The sequence below is a fragment of the Macrosteles quadrilineatus genome, unplaced genomic scaffold, assembly GCF_028750875.1.
Source record: "Macrosteles quadrilineatus isolate MER2022 unplaced genomic scaffold, UCM_ALF_1.0 Scaffold_6__1_contigs__length_79288215, whole genome shotgun sequence".
NCBI classification, from domain to species: Eukaryota; Metazoa; Arthropoda; class Insecta; order Hemiptera; family Cicadellidae; genus Macrosteles; species Macrosteles quadrilineatus.
This window is the reverse complement of record NW_026542599.1, coordinates 19433950-19459494: the sequence shown is the minus strand read 5'-3', so window position 1 is coordinate 19459494 and position 25545 is coordinate 19433950. Positions and strand designations below refer to the sequence as shown.

At 36.2% G+C, this 25545-nt stretch overlaps 2 protein-coding genes across 3 annotated transcripts; one reads left to right on the top strand and one right to left on the bottom strand.

Moving 5' to 3' along the window:
* The first annotated feature begins 466 nt into the window (after positions 1–466).
* On the top strand, positions 467–12974 carry LOC128996275 (phosphatidylinositol glycan anchor biosynthesis class U protein-like). The gene is made up of 7 exons (XM_054421480.1): positions 467–894; positions 3371–3570; positions 4237–4441; positions 5951–6188; positions 10254–10525; positions 11632–11774; positions 11965–12974. The coding sequence occupies exons 1-7, from the start codon at positions 765–767 to the stop codon at positions 12073–12075; spliced, it is 1299 nt and encodes a 432-aa protein (XP_054277455.1). The 5' UTR covers positions 467–764; the 3' UTR covers positions 12076–12974.
* A 446-nt stretch (positions 12975–13420) lies between these two features.
* LOC128996276 (protein KRI1 homolog) lies at positions 13421–24457 on the bottom strand. Of its 2 annotated transcripts, XM_054421481.1 has the most exons (9): positions 24348–24457; positions 23536–23615; positions 20524–20679; positions 19954–20111; positions 19186–19321; positions 18571–18798; positions 17611–17787; positions 16372–16452; positions 13421–13751 (listed from the first exon to the last, which is right to left on the bottom strand). In XM_054421481.1, the coding sequence occupies exons 1-9, from the start codon at positions 24355–24357 to the stop codon at positions 13485–13487; spliced, it is 1293 nt and encodes a 430-aa protein (XP_054277456.1). In that variant the 5' UTR covers positions 24358–24457; the 3' UTR covers positions 13421–13484. The 2 variants fall into 2 exon arrangements, with proteins under 2 accessions (XP_054277456.1, XP_054277457.1); XM_054421482.1 differs by lacking the exon at positions 17611–17787.
* Between the last annotated feature and the right edge of the window lie 1088 nt (positions 24458–25545).

The following is a 25545-nucleotide window of genomic DNA, read 5'->3' as shown; positions in this document are numbered from 1 at the left end:
AAAGCAATAAAGAAAAGAATATAAAAACATGCAAACCCATATCACAAAACATAGAACACAAAACACAGCTCAACAAGTACATATATGTTTTCTCAATCCTTTGGGTGCTTCATCCGTGGCCAACCTTGTTTCGGGTTAGGACATTGCTTGATCGGCCCCAAGCAGAGAAGAGTCACCTTAACCTTCCATTTCATGAAATCCGTCAAATCTTTAGAATCCCGAATCCTACTTTTAATTAACAAAAACAACATACACCTCGATATACCACATCTATGTTTATTACTAACAAAATCTATTCACCATTGAATTATCTGGAAAATAAGATTGTGTTTACCAACGGACAACCACAGAGAACATTGAGGTCTCATGGGTAAAAAAACCCAGACCGCCTTTTCGGCAAGAAAAAAAAAAAAAAAAAAAAAAAAAAAAAAAAAAAAACTGAAACTGGTTGCTAGTTGGTTATTGACTGACTGTAAAAAAATACCGGTGTTAGCGCTTCTTGAAAGTCGGGAGTGGTCTATTATTTCATTTACTTACTCCGAAGAAGTTGTTAGTGTACATTTAATTCATCAAACATTACTTATACGTGTCAGAGTTACCAACAATCCATTGATTTCCTACCAAAAAGCAGTCAGTATAGCATTATTCCCTTTGAGCATTATTCCAATTTTGAGCTAGGCCATGCCTATCTTAAGAAATTAGGCCTAGCCCTTTTAGGCCTACTAATTTAATGATGAAATCTTGACGTTTTTGTAATTACAGCTATGGATTTCCTTTTTATATTAGAATTTTTAGTTGCGTTCCTAATTCGGTTATGGCTTTGTTTGTCGGATTACAAACAAGTAATATCAGATCGTGTGGAGATTTCCACACCACTCAACTCATGGAAAAGAGGTAGGCCTACGCTAAATGTTGAATGTTCATTTAACCTAATTAGTATTTAAGTTACCATTTTGGTAAGGGGGCTGTTCTAGTGGTTAGGGCGTGGGACTTCGGTCCCTTAGGACCCAGGTTCAAATCCCACCAAGTCACCAATGGATTTTATCCAACCCCTAGGTCTAGCCTGAAGTAGTGTGAAAAACAATTGGGTTTGTGCCTAGTGTCCTAGGGCGACAAAAAAGGCTACAGTGTCTTTTAAAATTTGTAAAAGGATCCAACAATTTTTATTCAAAGTATGCTACTTACTCCCGGTAGGGCTTGACCTAACTTACTTTAGATAGACCTCAATTGACACATTCCGTTAGCTTAGGCTGAAGTTAACACGTTTGCTACTGATCGCCACATATGTGTGCTCATTGCCCTGGCCCGAGGTATAAGTTACTTTTTAATATTAGCCTACACATAAGTTAGAACGGAGTATCACCTGGTTAACAGTACAAGCAGATCTTGGGCCAGTGATACAGCTAAGCCAACTGGGTAATTATTTGGACGTAGTGACTACTCGCAAAAGTGAAATTTTTGTTTTTCATAATGACCTAAATTTCACGCTGAATCCGAATATGACGTTTTTATTTTTCAGAAAATACCGGAAATTCCCGAAAAAAGGGAAAAACGGGAAAAAATATTTTTTACTCAAAATACGTCATGTGGGTACTCAAAATACGCGGGATATTGTGTAGATTAAGAATATGCAATTTTTTTGATCCGATGAAAAACACCGGAGATAGGGCGAAAAAACGGTGAATAATCGGTTAGGTTAGGCTTGGTTAGGTTAGGTTAGGTTAGGTTAGGTTAGGTTCGGTTAGGTTCGGTTCGGTTCGGTTCGGTTAGGTTCGGTTCGGTTAGGTTTGGTTAGGTTTGGTTAGGTTTGGTTAGGTTCGGTTAAGTTTGGTTAGGTTCGGTTAGGTTAGGTTAGTTTAGGTTAGTTTATCAATAACATGAGTATTGTAAGTAAACTAACCTAACCTAACCTAACCTAACCAAACCTAACCTAACCTAATCTAACTCAACCTAACGTAACCTAACTCAATCTAACATAAACAATAATAATAAAATAAAGACCAGCTGATCAGCTGGTATTTTAACACAAACAAACGTTAAACAAAAAATCTAAAATAACATCGCACATTTTCGGGTTAGGTTAGGTTAGGTTTGGTTAGGTCAGGTTAGGTTTGGTTAGGTAAGGTTAGGGTAGGTTAGGTTAGGTTAGTTTACTTACAATACTCATGTTATTGATAAACTAACCTAAACTAACCTAACCTAACCGAACCTAACCTGACCTAACCAAACCTAACCTAATCTTACCGAACCGAACCTAACCTTATCTAACCGAACCTAACCTAACCTAACCTAACCTAACCTAACCTAACCTAACCAAGCCTAACCTAACCGATTATTCACCGTTTTTTCGCCCTATCTCCGGTGTTTTTCATCGGATCAAAAAAATTCTTGCATATTCTTAATCTACACAATATCCCGCGTATTTTGAGTACCCACATGACGTATTTTGAGTAAACAATATTTTTTCCCGTTTTTCCCTTTTTTCGGGAATTTCCGGTATTTTCCGAAAAATAAAAACGTCATTTTCGGATTCAGCGTGAAATTTAGGTCATTATGAAAAACAAAAATTTCACTTTTGCGAGTAGTCACTACGTCCAAATAATTACCGCCAACTGTCATAAGATGTCACTAAGTTAATCATCATAAGTAATATGGGACGGAAGTCTATGGGTAGAAACCGGCCGTCGCAGGTCCATATGAATGAAAATTTTAGTAGCCTACTTGTGGTAGTGAACGTTTTTATGAGATATATTATGTTAATCCACAGCATAACATGTGTAAGTTATAACTTTCCACTTAAAATAACTTAAGTTAAGAATAATTATATTACTAGAGTCGTAGCTAGATCGTTTTTTAAGTTTACTTCTCTTTTAAGAAGTAAGTAAAGTTAAGGATACGTTGTACGCGACAGTCTAGTCGGCTTTGCAAGACCTGTTCCAAGACCATTGCTTATTTTAGGCCATGGATTAATCGTCATAAGAATTTTTTTTTCCTTTTAGAATTTTAAAATTACGTAGGACAAACACAGCAATTTGTTGTGTTTTCTGGCTCCAAACCGAGGTTGGCCTAAGTTTACTGTGCCTCTTGTTTCAAAATTTACGTAACTTAGGCCTAACTTAGATAGTATTTTTAATGAGCATGGATCTGAAATTAAATTGCCTTATTTTTTCTATCTGTTTTAACAAACATACATTAAGTTAAAACAATTGGAAATAAGCAAGAGCTAACTTAAACTTACGTACGACTTGGAACTTAAGTTCTAAAGTCTGGAACTTTTAAGTTTGCTTTGACTGTGTTTAGGCAGAGTTGAGAAAACTACAAATGTCGCTTTTGTTAAGTTAAAATAGGCTAAAAAACATATTTCTTTCAGTCACAGAAGGAGTGGTTTTGTATGAAGAAGGTACAGACCCCTACATTGGGGACATGTTCCATGAAACTCCTATTGCCTTGATAGCGTTTCATTGGATGATACACAATATTCCTCGATGGCTGAATATCGTCTTTATTACCTGTGACTTACTATCAGCATTTTTACTATACAAAGCAGCCAAACAATGTATGAAGCTTTTGGTAAGTATAAACACTATTTTTCTGTCAGTAAGCCTTAGGTTGCGGTTTGTAAAGCAATTTTAAGAATGAAATTGATTAACCCTTTCGATGCTAGAATTTTTTATTTTTATCTCAATTTGTTTAGGGCTCAGTCACGCATTAACCATGATCAGATTGGGTTGAAATTTGGCACGATGATTGCTCATCTTCATATGAGCATACAGCCCTGTTAACATATCGACCTAGCTATTCTTATCTCAAAACCCCTTTAGGTAAAACCCTATTCAAAAACTCTGCATGACCTAATGAGGTTTTAAGTCTAATGCTCGTTCATTTTCAAGATGAGCTTGTTCACATCGCTCAATCACGTTCTGGTTGAAGTTCGTTGGATACGCTCACTCTCCTTTTGGTTGCATAATAACAGCTGAAACGAACTTTATAACATGCAATAAAACAGGAACTTTATGTTTTAACAGTTGTATAACTTAATCTATCAAATTTTGGCTACTATAAAATAAACTTGGTCATAAAATAATTAAATTTTAAAATACTGAAAGTCATTTGCCAATGTTCTGTCTAGGCCTAATTCATGAAGGTATAACTATTCTTACATCAAAGATGTTTAACTTAAATCTAACTTAAGGAAAGATGTTTAACTTCAATAACGGTCGCCATCCTTCTTCGCAGATGGATCGCCAGACGAGAGAGAAAGCTGGCTATGCAGAAGGGGTGGAGAAACTTCTGCTGACTGAGCAGGAGCTCAGTTCCGCTCCGATGTATGTACTAGCTGCTTATCTCTTCAACCCCTACACAATACTGAGCTGTGCAGCCCACACCACCACGGTGTTTGCCAACCTCGGTCTAGCTGTGTTCTTTTGCTCCATGCTTCATGGTAAGTTGGTGATTTTTCACATGTAATACTGAAGCCGCTTAAAAACATACAATCTTTATGCTAATTAATTGATAAAATAGGAGAATTACCTTATCCAACCACAGTTGCTGGTATGACAACTAGTTTCGTTCCTTAAACTTCGTCAGGTCATTGTATGCAACCACATCATCAGTGTATTAATACATTGTGGTATGTCAAAAGATTCTTTAAAACACTGTCAGAATCACAATAGTAAAAACTAGTCATGTTGATCAAATTATTAAAACTGAATAAAAAGTGATAAAACTGGTTAAAAACTGTAAAAGCTGGCCAGCACTGTCTTATCACTGTCACTGACTAAATAAAACTGACTGAATCATGAGGTGTCTTCATCTTCATCTCTCCAGTGCCACCTGTATTTCAGTTGGTTTTGTTCTTCTTATTCAATACTTCTTTGATTTATAGCTTTTGAATATAGGCCTATGTATCAAATATAATATTTGACTGGAAGGAAGTCTGATAATTTAAAACCTTGAAAGGGTCGAGCTTTTTAGTTTTATAGATGGCGAATTCTTCTTTAACATCAAGCTTAAAACTTTTTGTTAATACTCCCAACTATTTCCATGTTCTTATCAATAGATGTGTTGTAGTTGTGTGATTCTGATATTAAATGTTTGGCATAACTGACTGTGGTTGCATACAATGACCTGACGAAGTTCTAAGGAACGAAACTAGTTGTCATACCAGCAACTGTGGTTGGATAAGGTAATTCTTCTATTTTATCAATAATATATTCCAGCCAAGGGTCACAGCGAATAACATGAGCTAATTAATTGAAAGGAGATTAAATTGGGCTTTGGGAATTTTAAAGTTTATGAGTAGGTACCGGTAGGTCTATGTTGATTTTGTTCATTCACGAACCATGAACTGTACCTCTGTGCTGAATTATAGTTAAATCAGATCAGTATAGTTTCATTTACATAGAACAAATAGATACACAGACAGATACCACCACTATTTTGGATTATTCTGTACTTATGCCACTTTTTGACAACACACACTGCAGTGGTTACTTTAGGTTAGGGTGTACCAAGTATGTTGATCTTGTAGGCTACTACACCATTTGAAAATAACCAACGAGTCATACTTCGGAATGTCAAATCAATTGAACTGACTTCGCTTCCTTTTGAGAGGGACAAAACAAAAACAACTTTTCACGGTTTCGTGTAATTTTGGTAGTTAGTTAGTATGTTCTATAAGTAAAAATGCTTGGTTTTTTTTTTGTTCACCGTGGATAAAAAACGTGTTTACCGGCAAGCTTACCATCTGTTATAGCTTGGATATTTGAGTGTTTCTTGTGCTCGCCTAATTTAGAAAATTACTGTTTCAATCAACCATGAACAGATTAATTATAGCCTCGAAATCTTCAATCTTACATTTAGTGAGCGTTGAATATTCTTTGTGTAACCGTCACCAGCACCCATACCTACAGTACTGTTGTTGACTTTACAAATTTGATTTTCCCCACAGGTCATTTGTTGGTGTGTGGCTTCTCCTTGGCCCTGGCGACTCTACAGTCCTTGTATCCCGCCTCACTGATCGTGCCGGCCACTCTACTTGCCGCTCAGTCGGGTGGCGCTCGATCCTCCGCCTCTGCTAGAGTTGCGCTCCTCATCGTAGCCTTTGTCGTCCCCTTGGTGGGCCTTCTCGGTGCTTGCTATCACATTAGTGGTAGCTGGCACTTTCTACATTCCACATATGGATTCATGTATGTAGCTATACAATCACTAAACAATTGAATGTGGTTTGGCTTTAAGTTAAAATTAAGTTTGCAGTGCGGGAGGTTTTATGTGATGCTATGACAAGGATGCAGGCTGTGTATCCCTTCTCTTTTAAAGGTGTTTATTTTGGTCTTGACATGGAGTAGGCTTACAAAATTGTAATTGCTGTACTCTATGACCTCAGCTGCAAAAAAATTGCCTACAGTGGTCTAGATGATCAGCTAAAGCTAGACTATCCAACAGTTTTTTTTCCTTTAGAAGCAGGACGGCTTTACAACTAGACACATGACCACCCCATAGCTACAAGCGATAGCTAAGATGGCTATGTAAGAGCCCATGATAGATGATGGTCAGTTGTTCTTTCAACAATAGTGGCTTAAGCCAAGCCTACACAGCAGGTGGAGAAGTTAGTTTGGACAGCATTAAGCCTATTACAAACCAGTTTCTGGCCTTGTAGGAAATTCCATTTTCCTTTAGACTTGCAGCTTCTGGTGTTTCGCCCTTTGAACAACAGGTGGTGCTAGCTGAAATGATCAATATAACGCCTAGCAACCTTAAATCAATTAATGCAATAATAAACAGTGATGACCGTGGGTCGCCGGAATTTTATCCCCCTGGAATTTTACCCCCTGGGCAAAGCTGACGTCACTATGACGTAGTAACCTGAGTGGCCAAAAGTTTGTTCGCGGCCGGAATTTTACCCCCGCGGATTTGGAAGTCTAATGAAAATAGTCAGAGCGTGATTAATTAGATTAGCGATAAAAACCGGAATTTTACCCCCTGTCCATATAACTAGCGTTTAGGCAACTGAAGATGTACGGGCCGGAATTTTACCCCCCGGAATTTTACCCCCGGAATTTTACCCCCCGGAATTTTACCCCCCGGAATTTTACCCCCCGGAATCTCTCCAAATATTTTGAAATTTTGTGGTCATCAGTTGGCTTACCCTGTGTCTATTTTGATAAATCAGTCCCTAGAGCAAGGAAAATTCCCATCAAAACTCAAATTCGCAAATATATTCCCTCTTCAAAAAAATAATGACAGCCACTTGCCAAATGACTTTCGGCCTGTTGCTTTGGTGTCGGCATTATCAAAGATCTATGAAAAGGTTGTTCTTAGTCGTCTCTCTAGTCATTTGTCAAGGTTTAATATCATAAGTCCACGTCAATATGGTTTCCAAAAAGGGAAGTCCACTCTTTCTGCTCTTTATGACTTCACGAACCGGATATTGCGATCCCTGGATGAATCGCAGAGGACGATGGGGGTTTTCTGCGATTTATCCAAAGCTTTCGATTGTGTGGACCATTCAATCCTCTTGGATAAACTTTTTCATTATGGTGTCAGAGGCATTGCTCTGCAGTGGTTCCGCTCTTTCTTGTCTGGCCGTTATCAAAAGGTTTCCATAAATAGTTCCTCAGGTCCGATCTCATCGTCCTACATGCTTTCTCGGCGAGGGGTTCCCCAAGGATGCATTATCTCTCCTATTTTATTCCTATTGTACATCAATGATCTCCATTATGAAGGAAATGACTGTCACATGAATTTATTCGCTGACGATGTAGCACTTCTAATCAAGGCCCCAAATGCAACCAGCTTAGAGAACAGATTCACTTCGGTCATCAAGAGCTTAAATAGTTGGTTTGAGTACAATGGTCTTCTCCTTAACAAAGACAAAACACAATGTCTCAATTTTGGTCTGATTGGTTCGTCTCAGAATAATCAAAGTAGTCCTGAAACGCAGCTCACTAATCCCTCATTGACCACAAAATTCCTAGGTGTCATTTTTGATTCCTCCATCAAATGGTATGGTCACGTGCAAAGTGTTGTTAACCGCACCAGTTCTGCTCTGTTTGCCATTCGAATTATCAGTTCAACTTGTAGCAGGGAAGTTCTTGTGGACGTCTATCGTGGATATTGCGAAAGCATTTTGCGTTATGGCATTGCCGTTTGGGGAAGCTCTTCTGATTTGGAAAGAATACTTAAGCTCCAAAAAAAGATTCTGAGGCGCATTTTCGGTCTCTCCCATCGCCATCCTTGCAAGGAAGTGTTCAAAGATTCTGGCATCCTTACAGTACATTCGTTGTACATTCAGCAGGTCCTCATTTTGACCTTTGTCAACAGGGATCAATTTCAACATCTAGGGCATTTCCATGACCACCGGACGAGAAATGGAGGCATCCTCTGTTATCCGAGGCACAGAACTGCGGCCTTTGAGAGGAGTCCGTTTTACAGGGGGGTCGAATTTTTTAACAAATTGCCTCAGGCAATAAAATCCCAAGACTCTTTGTCCCTATTTAAGAGGAACTTAAAATATTTTCTATGCTCAAATGCCGTTTATTCCGTCTCAGAATTTCTAAGCCTATAATGTGTATATATGTAGATTCTCATGTTGTATGTTTTAGTTTTAGTTTGTAAATATTGACGATGCATGATATTTGTTACATGTTATTGTATACAAATCTAATGTGCAAATAAACGATTTGATTTTGATTTTGATTTTGATTTTACCCCCCGGAATTTTACCCCCTGGCTGATTTTAGAAATTGAATGATTGATTTTCTTAATTTCTGTTTTTAATTAATTGTAAACATTTCATTATTTAGTAGCTTATCTTTATTTATTTATTTTGTAATCTCAACTGAGTAAACAGAATTCGCTGTTTTATTTTGATCATATTAACCAACAGTTGGCTTCAAAGATCGAATCCTGACACTCGAATCTCAAAATCTATCTATCTATATATTAATAGGCAAGCATGTTTCTTTAAAACCTTTTTTCTCAGCTCGTGTGCATCGTAGGGAAAATCTACGCATACCGTTGGAAAGCTATTTTCCTGTAGGTGTGCAGAATCCCTTTATAAATTTAAATAGGCTCAAAGATAAGCACAAAAAATAAGTTTAAAAGTTGTAAAAAATTAACATGGATCTTATGCGTTGCTATGCTGGTTACGAAATAACAACGAAATATAAACAGAAAATCAAAACAAATGGAGGAAACTCCAATCACGTGTTTTATTTACAGTGTGGGGTGAAAATAGTTAAGTGAGTACATTACATATTTTTGGTCGAGTTTCGACCACTGGACGACCTCTCGTTAATATTAAAACCCTGTTCGATTAGTTAATGTTACATATAAATTAAGATAGGCTACTTAATAATAAAATGTTTACCATCAAATTAAAACTGAATTACGATAATTAATCATTCTCACTAATTTATATCTGGCCAGGGGGTAAAATTCCGGGGGGTAAAATTCCGGGGGGTAAAATTCCGGGGGAAAAATTCCGGGGGGGTAAAATTCCGGGGGGTAAAATTCCGGGCCGGCACATTCTAGGTTTTTATAATTTGATGTGTTCTGATTAAACTCACAACCGTGAAAATATATGTTTAATTCCGCGTTTAATCCATCGAGCTGATGTCGCGAAACTCAAATGTTCGCAGCCGGAATTTTACCCCCTGGTTTGTGACGTCACGTTTGCCCAGGGGGTAAAATTCCAGGGGGATAAAAATCCGCTACCCCATGACCGTGATGACAGCATGACCGAGCCTTGCGGCACACCATGGTAACTGAAAGGAGGGAAGATTAGGCTCCATGTATTGAGACTATCTGTTGAAGATGTTGGAGGAGCACAACAATTATTGTAAAACTGGACCATGAAAACCATTCTAGAATTATAATGAAACTTTTTGAAAAAACGCTCACAAAGTTACTAAAGTCCGCAAGAATTTTACACTGATCCTTTTCCCTCACTGTCTAAGACATTAGACAGACACCAATCTTGAAAGGGCAGTCAATGTTGATTTATGCTCAGTGAAGCCATGTTGGGTGTCTGCAAATAGCTTGTTCATCTCAAAATGGGATACTAGCTGGTCCTTCATAAGTAAACACTAAAGCCACATTCACACAAAACCAGTTTGCGGGTAGGTTACCTGCCTCAGGTAACTTGAGATACACTAGAGGCATGCAACTTGCCCTGATGTATTGTTAAAGCATGTATTTTCCCTTCAAGAACTAACATTGAGATTTCTCCTGATTCTTTAGTTTTGTTTCAGCCTGAACATTCCAGACTTGCGGCCGAACGTCGGCCTGTTCTGGTATTTCTTCACAGAGATGTTTGAACACTTCAGACCGCTGTTTATTTGCGCTTTCCAACTCAACGCCAGTCTTCTGTACGTTGCTCCGTTGGCATTGAGGTTGTACAAGGAACCTCCACTGCTGGCTGCTAGTCTTACAGCTCTCTCTGCGATATTCCGATCCTATCCAAGCATCGGAGACGTTGGCTTCTACCTCGCACTGTTGCCCATGTGGAAACACCTGTTTCACTGTGAGTTTGAAATTTTGTAATGATCTTGATAGAAAATCATTTATCAATATGGTTAGCTGTGAATGTTTTAGTGAAATAATAGTATCTGCTTAGCCTACAACTTATTTCATGTTAGTTCATTGGAACAAATAGAATTATTTAATTTTGTTTGAAGTAGCCTACAGTAGAATGTTGTTAATCCAGCCTAAACCAGCCTCGGGAAGGTCTGATATTACAGAAAACTGTTGTGAAAGTGGTGAAAACCATGAAAAAGAAGTAAAAATTTTGAAAACTATAAAAAAATAGGCTACTTAAGAATCTCCATTGTCAAACTTATTCAACCAAACTTATTCAGGCCTAAAGTTTGTATTCTATTAACCACTATTTTCATTGTCAAGCTATCATCACAAGTTTAAAAATTAAAAATAACTTTACGAAGGAGTACCACCACTTCAGTAACAGTTAAATAAGATAAATAGGCTAACTGTCCATTCAGCCACGAGTTTTTGTTCACACAATGACAAAACGTGAGGAATAGCAGAGAGGTATATGTAGATGTGGGGATTAGATGAACTCATGATGGGGGGGGGGGGGTTGATGAACTCTGGTATTCAGCACGCTAAAATAATAAAAAAAGGAGATTAAAATACCAGTGCGTGAGGTCTGTCTTGTACCTTTCTAGTAGGACAGGGTGACAAAAGGGTGATGTACCTGCTGTTGTGCACAATCATAACACACGGATTCAGGATGCCGTTTGACACAACAGCTGGGAGGTTCGGATTGTTAAGATCAGATAATCAAGACTATTGTATGTTACATTTGGCTTACTCTAACCAAATCTTCCCATGCCACCTACGGTAATAGCTTCTTCCTGTAGGGAAATGTCCTAAAATTCAATTTAGCACACAGAAACAAATGCACACCCAGCCATAACATACACAATCCTATGTTTTTAGTGTAACTGTGTTCATGTGTGCTAAATGTTGAATTTATGTGTTGCCAACAACATGCGTTGTTATAATTTTATGAAGCTACTGTATGTAGATGCTTTTGAACAACAATCAAACAATCAAAGTGTGGGTATGTCAGTAAATCGTCATAACATAATTTTTATTTCCATTATCCAGACATGCAGCAGGGCTTCGTAGTTGGATGTTTCTTCCTAGTAACCTCTGTGTTGGCCCCTGTGTTGTGGCATCTATGGATCTATTGTCGCTCTGCAAACGCCAACTTTTACTTCGGAGTCACATTAGCATTCGCTACAGCTCAGGTAACTTTATTAACCCTCTATCATTGTCGGAAAACAGTAAAATAATTAAATTTCTTGTATTTTGTTTTTCAACTCCCGGAGCTGTTAAGAAGTAAAATATGTTAAGTTAAAAAATTAGGTTATAAGTTATTAAGTTAGGCTGTAAACTAAAATTACAATTATGCATACTCAGCAAAACTATTTTTTTCAGATTTTCCTCATAACTGACATTTTGTTTGCCTACATCAAGAGGGAGTTTGCGCTGAAGAATGGTCTCCAACGAACGATCGACGGAGAAGAAGCCAAACTTATTCTCGAATAAATTCAAGTTTTTCGTCAAAAGGCTGAGATTATCGCCAGAGAAGAAGTGTTCAGTGCTTCGGCACAAGTTGCGGTCTGTGTACTGTGTGAAAGTTTCGGGTGTGTGGACGTAAAGACGACAACATCTGCGCTCACAGGACACAGACTGTACATCTATGTCTATGTTCATCAGCACCTTCATATACCATCAACTGCAACTACATTCATTCATTGCTTTTGCACACTTTTACTATTGACTAGTTACAAAAGTGTGAAAGACAAACTAACAAATTTCAACCTGCTCTACTTCACAAAACACCGATTAAAAGTTTAGTCTGATCTTTGTCACCATATTCCATCAACAAACGCAACTACCCACATTTTACATTCCACGTTTCATTTTAATTTTTTATACTTGTGACAAATGTTGAATATTAATGTCATGTACAAGCACACATTAAAAAAGATTTGTAAATATTTTTATTTTTTTCAATGTATTTTGCTGTAGCATTTTCAGTTTGTATGATAATGTGAATATAAGCCTAGTTTAAATGTTTGTAAAAAATACTTTAAGGAGTATTCCGAGTATGGATGTATTTAGAAAGTTTTTTTATCGAAAAGTACAGGGTACAGAAATTATTGATCATATTTGATGCAGGCAACAAACTATTACGTAAAGGAATTTTTTATTGGAATTAATTTAGAATGTAACTGTTTTTACCAATAGCATAAAATGTCATGGATCATTGGTTTAAACCAGGAAATGAATGTTACTCATGCATCCCTTAAGAGTTTAGTTTACATTTCTTGAAAGGAAAATGTATCTAATAGGTCCAACAATTTTTACATTCCTATTATATAATTCAGTTTACTTGATAACACACAAGGATTCATCATGTCAACTTAAACTATGCACCTAATGTAGAGAATAAAACTTTTGTTCAAAAAGAACATACCAAAAGAGTAAATTATTTTGTACCCTCCTTCTTGTGACAACAAACTACTTGTGATGTGTATATTTTCTTGGGAAGTTTAAAATATGGACAAGCAGCTGCTTAAGGAATAGAGTTCAGATATCTTAACAGAGAAAATTAACGAGCCCAGGATGTAATAGATGCAACCGAAATAGGACGAAATAACCTTTAGTACTGATACAGAATAGATTAATAAACCTAAACCACTGTAACGTGATAACAATTTTATGTTTAACCTTTAATTGTTTGGCCTTTGACTTTCTAAGGTATGATTGCTGAACTCTCACTTTCCAAAAATACTTCTACCGTTCTACAAAAATACTTCTTAGGTGCAGAAGATATAAGGGTAGAAATAATACTGTAATGAAAATGTTTTTAACTTTTTTCCCCCGTTCAAAGAACAAACAATAACATTCACTGATATTTACATTTATGATTTTTTTCCACCATCTTAAATTCATCTTTTACCAAGAACATTAGCTGCTTTTTGCTTCTTGGAACGTATTTTGCGTAATTTTTTCTGCTTATTTTTCTTTTCTTTTACAATGAGATTCTGGAAATGTTTGTTTTCCTTTGATTGAAATTTCTTCGCATTTGAATCTCCAACAAACTTGTGACCATTGGACATTTTATTCAGTTTATTTTGCTTGTGTTTGATATCAACTGTTTGAGGGTTACCATCTTTGGTGGAACTTGAAGTACTTTTCTTTATCACCCATTGTTCCTGTAATTGGTAAAACAAAGTAGATGCATCTGTTAGCCAGTCATAACTAATTTGAGAGAGTATCTCTAGAAAAAGAAGTAGCATATAGAAAATGTTATGTTTGCGAGAAGCAAACCACCACATAACCTTAAACTTATAAACCAGAAAAACTTTTAAATGTAACCAGTACCAAACATAAATCTAGAATGTACCTATGTGAAAACTTACAGGAATATGACCTAAACGCTGTCTTGGTTTTGGAATAGTCTCAAATTATCTTATCGCCCTTTCCTTTCATACACCAACTTTTTATTCTGCCAAACTAAAGTGCAATACATTGTAAACAAGAGCGTCCTTTGTGTCCATAAGATCTAGCATAGAATGAATAATAAGAAGAAATCAAAACACCACTTCGACAGGTTTGATCATGTTTTTGTATATGGTCTCTAAAGTAAAAAGCTGACAAGTGCGTATGGATGGGTCCTTACTTCAGTATCTAAAGTCAATGTTGAAACATTAATATATTCACTACCCCAATAGTACTAAATCTTTGATCCATATAGACCAGCGAAAAACATATACGACGGCCAGTTTCTACATTTAGACTGCCTTCACATACAGTCTAACCTTGATATAACGAACCTCAATACAACGAATTCCTTGATATAACAAATTTTTTTAAATCCCCTAGAATTCTCCATAAGACACAATGTTTATTTTACCTCTACATAACGAACAAACCATAACAACGACCTTGATTTAACAAATTTTTCGTGATTTCGGCTAAAATAAGACACCTCAATATAGCGAATTTATCATTGTCAGAACCTCTACATTGCGAATTCAACCTCTGCATAGCGAATTGTCTACGTCTTTCGCTCGATATAACAAATCCCCCACCCCATTATTGTTTTTGAAAAATCTGTTTCTTTATCAAATGAAATGGAAAGGTGACGTCATCGCTTGCGCTAACATTCGTCTGCTCCGTTTTACACATCTCTGTCTGCTGTCGCTGCGCGCGCTATGTTGCAACTGAGAACTAATTTAATTCACTGAGGACTGATGACGACGTAATGTTTAGTAAGCTGTGATTGGGCGATAAGTAACTATGGTGAATTGTACAATTTTTGGATAAAGAGAAACCTAAGAAAGAATATAAAAACAAAACCAAAGAGAAAGAATAGCAACATCGTTATTTTAACATTCCTTTTTCGAGTGTTTTTATTATCTTTAAGTTGGCTATGATTATACACTTTTATAATGACTTATTTAATAATTTACTGTATTGTTTTCAATGCGATTTGTTTCAACTAGCAACACCAATGCTATAGTTAATGATTATTATTGACATTCCTCTGTTGTGATAAGTCAGTACTGTACTGTAAGTAGCCTACCACCGGCCTATCACGAGCAGTAGCTTACAAAACTTTCTACTACTGTTTTGTTTTGTTCTTTACATGGTTTATGACTACGCAATACAGTGTTTTGCTAGGTTGTAGGAGGGTTAGAATAAGCTGTGATTTTAAACTAACAGTTTTTTAACCTGTACCAAGGTCAATGCCATTTTAATGATTGCGCAATATTCAAGATCCCTCCCCTTTTTTATTCCGGATAGTTTAGGTTCTACTGTACAATGTAAACACTGCACTGTAAAGTATTGTAGCCTATGCTACTTTAATTGTGTTTTAATGATGTCTAATCCCGACCTATATTGACCGACGCTGGTTCTGAACCTCGACTTAGCGAAATTCCTGCTAACATAACCTCTATATAACGAACCTCGTTTTAACGAAATCCTTGATATAACGAATATTCAGTTGGGTCCCTTCAGATTCGTTATACTGAGGTTGGACTGTATATGCGACAGCTGGTCTCATTAAAATAGACTGACGAAGCATGTTTGCGTCAGTGTCCAATGTTATTAAAATGCTTATATCTTCGTAACGGTCTATGTTGAGAAAGCCCTGAATTCTCTACAGGGACGTCTGTCGCATATGTGCATCACTTGGTCTGTGGATATGATGATTAGTGACGTCATATAAATAGTTGGCAAAACTATTTTTACTTTGCTCCATCTGTAGTCCTTGGTCTGCGTATACTATTAACCAAGTGACACCCGGTCTATGTGTAATATTAAATAAAATGTATACCTCCGGCCGTGGCAATGACCGCAGTTTCGCAAATATGTGGCGATCGGTAGCGAACGTGTTAATGCTAAAAAAGTTGGTTGGTTTATTTTAGCTACAACCTAATATAAAGAAATATAATAAAACTGATTTTCTATCCTAAATTCTTAACAGCTTTCTCCGTACGGAAAACAATTTTTGTAGATGATCCAGTGAATTTCTTACTAAACATGAGACATTTATTTATTTGACACAGGGAAAATAATACAAACAGTAACAGTTTACAAAGTTAAAACTTTAAGCAAAAACTGCATGGTACGATAACACCAAATTAAGTTGAGGCTTTTAACTGCCACTGTTTAGTTTTAAAATTACAAAATACTTAAAACACTGGAAAATCACGGTTGGATTGCTAAATGTAAAGTAAAAATAAACATTCTAGCTGGTTAGCTTATTTGAATAAGGCTTAGGCTTCAAAATAAAACCTTCAGAATGATTGTGATTTATTATATTACCTTATTCCTGTTCCGATGCCTCATTTTCAGTTTCCCTTTGGAGTTTTTCATTTGTAGATTTCTTGGAATGTTTTGATAGCTCTGGAATAACAGATTGTTTATCAATTACATTTTTGCATTGAGCAGTAGTACTTTACTCAGGATTAAACCATCTACATACTCAACTTCTGTTTACCAGGGCTTACGAGCTAAGTTCATCATCTTTAAGTTTTTGCCAGGATATTAGATCAAAACCAGACTATAACCGTTATAGATGTACAAAAGATTAAAAGGCTAAAGCTTGCCTCTGGTGACTTTGCCATCTTCACTTCAACAGTCATTTCACTGATTTTGTTATAATTGCTTTGACCTGAACCATCACCATGGATCAGTGGCGGCGATAAGAGCCTGCCCCCCCCCCCTCTCCCAATAACCTTTAAAAACATTATCACAGGATTTCCGCCTAAACTTGCACATTTGCTTGGCACGGCATCTCCTGAGGCACCAAGGCGTCATCATCTTCTTACATGATCGCGGAAAATTTTGTGAATACTTCCCTTAGTCATTGAAACATTATCTTAGTCTACCGTGATTGCAACCAAACCTGGGACATCTACAGATAACAACATCATCTCCCGCGTTCGCGGCCCAATCCCTAATATCTCACGCAAAGACGGAAACGTCATTTTTTCTGCAATCACAGCAAAATCCTAGATATATCACTCACGGAAAAAGAAACGTTATCGTCGTCTTCGGCAATTGCGTCACAATCTAGAATACCGCACACGGTCAAGGAAACGTTAAAACTGTCTTCCATTATCGCAGCAAAATTCTGAACGTCTCATGCGGTCGTGTGGATATCATTATTGTCTTCCGCAATCACAGCAAAATATTAAACATTTCCCGCAGCCGCAGAGACATCGACACACGTGGGGAAAAATCCTCGTCGATATCCACGATCGCGGCAAAAGCGTAATCTTTTAATCTCGTGAGCGTGACCCCTCCTCCCATCAGTACCCCTCTTTAACAATACCCTTTTAGCTTGGTAACAGTTTCAAATTAATGTTGGTTTATGTTTATGTTGGATTATTGCTCAAATTTAATGACTTCCCTGACTGTGGGCAAGAAGAATCTCAGAAAATTGGATGAGATGATTTTTTAAGAGAGTAAACAATTCACTTTGCCTATAACAATGTACAACATTAAGCAGCTCTGGAACAATTTTATTTTTACATTTTCCTTCCACCTTTGTGTTCTTACCTTAACAGTAGTGTTTTCATTATCAACATTTTCCAATTTCCTTTTTGATTTTTCTGGCAAACTTTCAGTGATTACTTCTGACGCTGGACTTTCTTCATTGGTTTTGACTTTATTTTTATTTTTCTCTCCAAGCCTGATTCTTTTGCTATTCTTCTCTGTTTTGATGACTTGATCTCCCTAAGGTAAACCACATAAGGATTATTGTACTAGTAGATTTTTCACTGACATTTTTTTTTAGTACAGTACAACCCAGCTTGTCCGTCACCTACAGGACCAAGGCCTTCAGCAAATTTCCTAGGAAAAGCACAATTGAAATTATTTGGTCCTGCCATTAATACAAAATAAAGCCCTGCATACGTTAGGCGATTCGGCCGCCCGTCGATGGGAAAAAGATTGCCGGCTTTCATATTGTCGGTCAAAACGTACTTTTTTACTCCAGCAATCAGTCAGGCAATATCATGTGTGGTAATTAAATCAGGGTTTGTTGATCAGTGTGACAATGTAGCTTGAATTTACAGAACAATAATTTCAATAAAACATTAACCCTCTGAGGTCGGATTTTTTTTTCATTTTTCACTGAGTAGGCCTATAGGTGGCCATTTTTTTCTACTACTGTACTACTGTGTTTTTTGTTTTCTGGGTGTTCTGAACTACTGGAGATCTAGGAAGACTGACTCTAAGTCTGTGGTTTAAGGACCTACCGTATCTAACCTCAAGAGTGGTGGGGGCTTATGACATCAATACTAGTTTCAGTAGTTTCCAGAATTATCTCAAACCATATGGTTCTGTGATAGTATTGCAAACTCCTAAAATGGTGAAGACTATTGCTAAACTTTTGGCTGAGCTCCCTGCTCCAAGTCTGAACCAGATTGTAAACTAATAAAATAAACCATGTTGGTTCACCAACACTACTTAGTCTACCAACACCAACACTGGTTCTACAACACTAACAATACAAACCTCAACAACGCCTTCTGTTTCTTCAAGTGATTGATTCTCAAGGGATCTTTTCCTTTTCTTTTTTCTCTTTTTGTTTGTTGAATCTGCGGTCGATTCCTCCACATTACTTCCATCCTGTACGCTATCATTAGGGCTATGGCTTTGGTTCTTTAATGTGTCGTCACTCTCTTCTATGGAAATGTCTCCTTTCTTTTTCTTCTTTTTGGTTTTAGATTTGTTTTTAGTGGGCTGAAAAGGAGAAGAAAGTGAATATGCATTGAAAGCTCAAAATATAAACTAAAAGAGTACCTAGTATCTTGATTTAATTGACTTCATAAATTATCATTGCCCAGCATAATAAAAAAAAAATCAGTTTAGTAAAATAACCAACATTAGGTTAGGGGTGTAACAAAAGTCCTGGGTTTAAAGAATTTTTTTTTTTGGAGCAAGCACACTTTTCTTAAAAAGAAAGAGTTCACTCTGGTAAAAGAAACACATCTCTGCAAACAACAGAAATAATTCACATCCTCTCTTTTGACCCTATTTTTTTTTTTTTTTTTTTTTTATAATGAAATCAACAATACAATTTACATTCAAATAATTACGGTAACTTGCATTATCTTCCTAAAAACTAACCTGATCTTCCTCTCCATTTTCAAACCTACAATTATATTTGTGCTCGTAAAGAAATTCTTTCTCAATTTCCTCTTCTTCATCGCTCAACTTCTTTAATTCTTCTTCGAGGTTAAAATTATCGTCAGGTTCTAGGAATCTAAAAAGACAGGTAGAAATTGAGTAAAATTACTATCAGATCATCCAAAACCAAGGCCATATGTAGTAAATTGAAGGCATATTATTCAACTAGATTTTTCCTGTAGTTTCGCTCGTGTTTGTATAATTTAAGTAGGCCTACATAAAAAGATAATTAGTAATTTATAATTTTACAAGTTTTTTTTAGTTTTTCTTACTGCCTTGGCAGAAACAACAGCAGGATATCCTCTCATATATGTATAAATTGTAAAATAAAATTTATATTTTTCTTTGATTATTTTCCAAAATTTAAATGAATATTAATCCCAGATTTTAATCACTATCCGGTGTACAGTTCCGCAGAGAACCTACAATGGGCCTAGGACTATATTCTTAAACATAATATTCATTTTATATCAATCTATATCTTATCAGGGAGGCATATATAGTTTTTACGCAATATGTGCAGAAGTTTTGGCCGAACTGGCAGTGCCAGAATGGGAGAACAACGCTGCTAGTAGTGCTAAGAATTCGCAGTCTTATGCACTACTGAGCCACCTACTCCAACACTTTTCTTTTTTATTTAAATGTGTGAAACCAATAACATACCGTATAGGAAATCTCAGTGAACTTAAAACATACAAAAGTACTCACTTCTTATTTAAAATATAATCACGGAGAAACTGTTCATCCTTATTGAGAGTAGGATTAGTCCAGAAATTATGTAGAGCTTCCAAATCATTTTTAACTTGTTCATTTCCAACATGTTCTTTCTGTCCTCTTAACCAGTCCCTGTATTCTTTCAGTGACTTCTAAAAGAAAGAGAATTATTATATTTCAAGATTTCACATTAAACACATTTTCACATGTCTTCAATATCATAATAACAATGATGCTACAGTGTGGTGTCATTAGGTAGGCTATGTGAAGTGGTTAGTCCCTTACTTAATTTTCAGTTAAGAAATGTTCTACTGTACTTTCCTGTTATAGTAGATATTTTTACTTTACTGTTAAAGAAGATATGAAGATAGAAGACCCCTGGAAGTTGACACACAAGCTGGCAAAATTTACATAGGGTGAAATGAATACAAACCGAAACCTTAATTGAAGAGCAAAGGCAATAAAAAGGTAGTTAAATATAATTCATGTTCTTGAAACTGGGAATACACAATTATGTACAGTACTTCACTTTTTTAAATGGTCTAACAAAAAAAACTACATTACCTTTGGAGTTGATGATCCTTTGTCTGAATTCTGCTTATCTTCGTCTGCGGAGTTGGCAGGAAAAAATCTTATTCCTTCATCATACAGCTTTGATCCTTTTTTCTTCAGGTGGCTGAGAACCTTGAAAAACCCATCTTCAAGTTCTTCTGTTAACAGCTATAGCAGAAGAAACATGCGTTATTAGGCCTATTGCCTATTAGTCCAGTCAAGGAATGAGGTGTAGAGTGCGTGAACAGGTAACTAAGCGATTCCTTCAGAAACTTGTTCAGGGGGCTTAGGGTGTTAACATACCAAAAGTCCTGACTCCTAGGTGGTGAGCCAGGGGGTGGAGGGGGGAAAAAGGGGGGAAAAAGGTACGCATTTTGGGTTTTTTGATTATATCTCGAAAACTATCAACTTTTTGTATACTATAGTAAATTATAAAATTGAAGAAGATTAAATTTTCTACAAGAAAAGTATATAATGTGTTTATTTTGGTTCAACAGATTACGAGTTATAACTTATTTAATTGATATCTTATTAAAATACTCCTTCCATAAGAAATACATGTAAATTAGTACTATGCGAAATGGGGCGAATCCTATCCGCCCAAAGGAAATATAAATGATATTCTGGAAATCTTGACAAAATTTCCAGTAATTTGACACTTTAATCATTAAAATTGATCCAAAATTAAGGCGAGGGCGAGGTAACAAAATGTCGAGTTTTGGTGTTTTTTTAATGGAAATATAAAAAAAACCTTAAATCATCCCATTTTTAAACGCTCACCCTCGCTTTAATTTTTGACAAAATTTCATGATTAAAGTGTCAAATTACTGGAAATTTTGTCAAGCTTTCCAGAATATCAGTTACATTTCCTTTGGGCGGATAGGATTCACCCCATTTCACATACTAATTTACATGTATTTCTTATGGAAGGAGTATTTTAATAAGATATCAATTAAATAAGTTATAACTCGTAATCTGTTGAACCAAAATAAACACATTATATACTTTTCTTGTAGAAAATTTAATCTTCTTCAATTTTATAATTTACTATAGTATACAAAAAGTTGATAGTTTTCGAGATATAATCAAAAAACCCAAAATGCGTACCTTTTTCCCCCCTTTTTCCCCCCTCCACCCCCTGGCTCACCACCTAGGAGTCAGGACTTTTGGTATGTTAACACCCTAAGCCCCCTGAACAAGTTTCTGAAGGAATCGCTTAGTTACCTGCTCACGCACTCTACACCTACTTTTGGATCATTCATTGACTGGACTAATATAATACCGTAATGAATTTTTATTATTTTACCTGGGTTAAGCCCAGTGCCAATTTGTCATGTCAACTCATGTACTGTAGTGGGCCTACATATATACAAGAATTCGAAGAAAAACATATATTGAAAGGTATGCTTAACAGTAGGCCTAAATAATAGATAGGATACACCCACCCCATCAAATTTGCAGACTAAGTGAATTTCAATTTGACTGATTGGATTTTTACTAGGCCTAAACTTAAGTTAAAATATTTCCATAAAAATATCCTATAGAATTGCTGCTTTGAGGAAGGTATAAGTACTTTTAGATCAAATTGTATATTAGGTTTACTAAGGAAGAGATAAATGAATAGGTAGGCTATGCCAGATTTAAACAAATTAATATCCATAAGGTTTAAAGAAAGAAGCAATCTATAGCTCAATACAGTTTTCTTTCTCCGTAAAAATAACATGGGACAGTTTTTTTCATTTTTTCTCCGTAACCCCTAAGTTAATCATAAATATGCTCCAAAGAACAAAATAAACTTATTTATTTGTTTTTTCAGCTCCACACACAGTCTGTATTGAAAATCGGAATGCCGAGCAAAAGCGGACACGGAACATTGGGGACACTAAAGAAGGCAAAAGTGAACACTAGGGATTACTGCTCTCTGACAAGGGGTTGGCAGATCTCTGCAAATATTTCAAGGGTGGAACATTCAGACACATGTATCTACGGCGGGGAAATGGTGCAAGGGAGAGAGGCCACGGGTATTTTGCTGTTTACAATTTTTACTCCGTCCTATTTATATGGAGACTATTCCTATACGCATTTTGTGCGTAGTAAGTTTTAAAAAATGGTTCAAAGGATTTCCTAAATTGAACTAATGGCCTTCGACAAATGTCAATTATCATGAATATTTTGTAAAACTTTACTGTTGATATTTTATATATTAAATGTAGATCACTCGTTAGTATAGAAGTGTAATTTTTAATCAAATGAACAATGAGGACGGGTCATATCAAAGAGAAATTGGCTTCCTTAATCTTAATATATTAAATTAAATAAAACTGAACTGAATTTAGTAACTCTGAAAACAGCATTGTGCGCCAGAACCTATAGTAACCATGGTAACCGGAGCACAGCAGTCAGTCTATATTTAATTCTTTTTGTCTATGATATAAGCTATTACTGTAGGTCTCATGGTAAGGCCTAGACCCGGGCCTGGGTCTTTTTTTGGTTTGAGCTCCCCAGAGGCCAAATAAACTGTTTGTTCAATTAGCCTATATACGATTTTGGCAAAATTTGGAACAAACATGTAAAACCAAGTTTTTTCGAAGGAGCTCGCATACCAGCATGGCCGGACTAATAAAGTAATTTAAGTTGAGTAACCCAATATCTCTTAGTGATACCCGTGGCTTCCCTCTCTCGCACCCTTTTCTCCCTAGTAGATACATGTGTCCGCAATGTTCCACCCTTGTAATATTTGCAGACTGCCAACCCTTTGTCAGGTGGCAGTATTCCCTAGTGTATTTTTTTTAACTTAACCTATTTTTTAGTTTTTAAATCAACCTACTTATAATCAGGACTGCGTTAAGGGTCAATGGAGCCTTGGGCAAACTCAAAAGCAGCGCCCCTTTTTTTCCTAGTACGGGCGGTAGATGGACGTGCAGTGCCTGCCAGGCGCCCCTGGGCATATGCCCAGTCTGCCAGTTTATAAAATGGCCCGCCTATAATAAATGAAAGAAGGTTTCAGAAATAGTCATAACTTACTTCGGCGTTTTCATCTTCTTCTGACGATGAAGAGCTGTCATCATCACTGGGGTTTTCTTGGTTATGAAGCTTTTGTTTATCTAAAGAGCAAACAAGACAAATATATTCAAAGAAACGTAGGTGGGCTATTAACTGGCTGCACTTTACTTTAGGTCCTACACTCATTCGAATGAAAATATCGATCGATATATCGATTAATCGATTGTTTCATTCGATATATCATTTGGTCAGATAGGTAAGGTTAACCTAACCTAAAACCCTGTAGTTTTAAGGAATTAGAACAACAGACTTTCTTAGCCACTCATAACTTACCGGGAAGCTTACTTAGGCTGCACTTTACTTGACGTCCTACACTCATTTGAATGAAAATATCGATCGATATATCGATTAATCGATTGCTTCATTCGATATATCGTTTGGTTAGTTAGGTAAGGTTAACCTAACCTAACTAACCAAACGATATATCGAATGAAAATATCGAATCGAAAAAAAACAATCGAATGAGTGTAGGACGTCAAGTAAAGTGCAGCCCTTACTTAAATTAACTCTGAATATTTAAACAATGAACATTGAAATTTTATGTTCTGCTCCACTGACAATGTAAATGCATGTATTGTTGAAGTTATCCAGAACTGATAGGTCTAAAACAATGGGGGGGGGATTAGTTAAGGTCTAACAGGAAAAAGACCCTTGGTCCCACAATAGCCTAAGTTACCTACTACAAGATTACGGCTCTTGTGAAGATGAAAAATATGCTTTAAGTAGGTACCTAAAGTTAATTTTATTGCTCATCCTATTGAACCATTATTTACCTTCTTTCATTTTCGGATTGGAGAGAATTAAGAATCAACAACACCTTTTATTTAGTTGAGATGTCCACTAGGCCTATCCACTCCAGTAGTAAACACAACACACAGCAGCATAACATAACCTACAATACAAACAAAATCCCACCTGTCACCTGTCCTACTGCAGACTGCACTGGGCTAATCGCTCATTGGTTCACGGCATTTACAAGAGTAGGCTTATTTTATTCTATGAAGCTGTGATGTATACTCATCGTTTAGTTCCCGGATAAGTGGTTCAAATCATCATTGATTTAATTATACTAATTAAAATAATGTTTTGGCATTGACTTTAGATATTTTGCCGTGAGATATGGTACTTATAGACATTGATTAAGCATTCAAGACTTCCTTGTTTGGAATTGTGTGGTGCAGTCTTGTTCGTCATCCGAACCGAATGTTACTGTATGAAGTAGAAAATGAAAAAAAGGCAAAGTAGTACGGTATGCAAATGTGTTTTTATCACCGCAAAAAAAATCCTAAAGAAGTATCATTGGAAATATCGTTGTAATTGCCATCAACAATACAACCAAAACAATTTAAAAATATATAACTCTATAACAATCTCTTTCGATACTCTCAAAAAGAAAAGGCATCAACTGGATTTAAAATAACAGCTTGGTATAGCTATTGCGGAATTTCCCATAGAGAGAATAATCTATTATTATAATGGATCTCATGGTAAGACCTGGACACGAAACCGATTTACTTTTATTGTTTTGATGAGGTCCCCAGTTATCAAAATCACTCTCCAGTCTCCACTTAAATTCGTATTTCTATATGTGTTCTTTAGAACGATAACACGAGCAAAACTGATCCGATTTTGATAGAAATGTTTACAAAAGTGTGGTGTAATCCTATACGTTTATTCGAACAAGTTCACAAACCAGCATGGCCATTTATTTGGACTCTAAAAAATAAGTTTTGCAATATCTTTCTAAACCTTTTTTATAGTGATAAAAAAAATAAATAGCCTAATTTTAGTATAGGCCTAATGAAACATTGTTGTATGCCTAACAGTTAAGAAAACAATTTAAAAGGGTTAATTAAAAATTATTACAATTTTACTTATATAAAAATTATTAAAATTATTACAATTTTAATTAAATACCTCCGCCGCAGCAAACCTGCAGACTAAGCGAATTTCCATTTGCCTGATTTGATT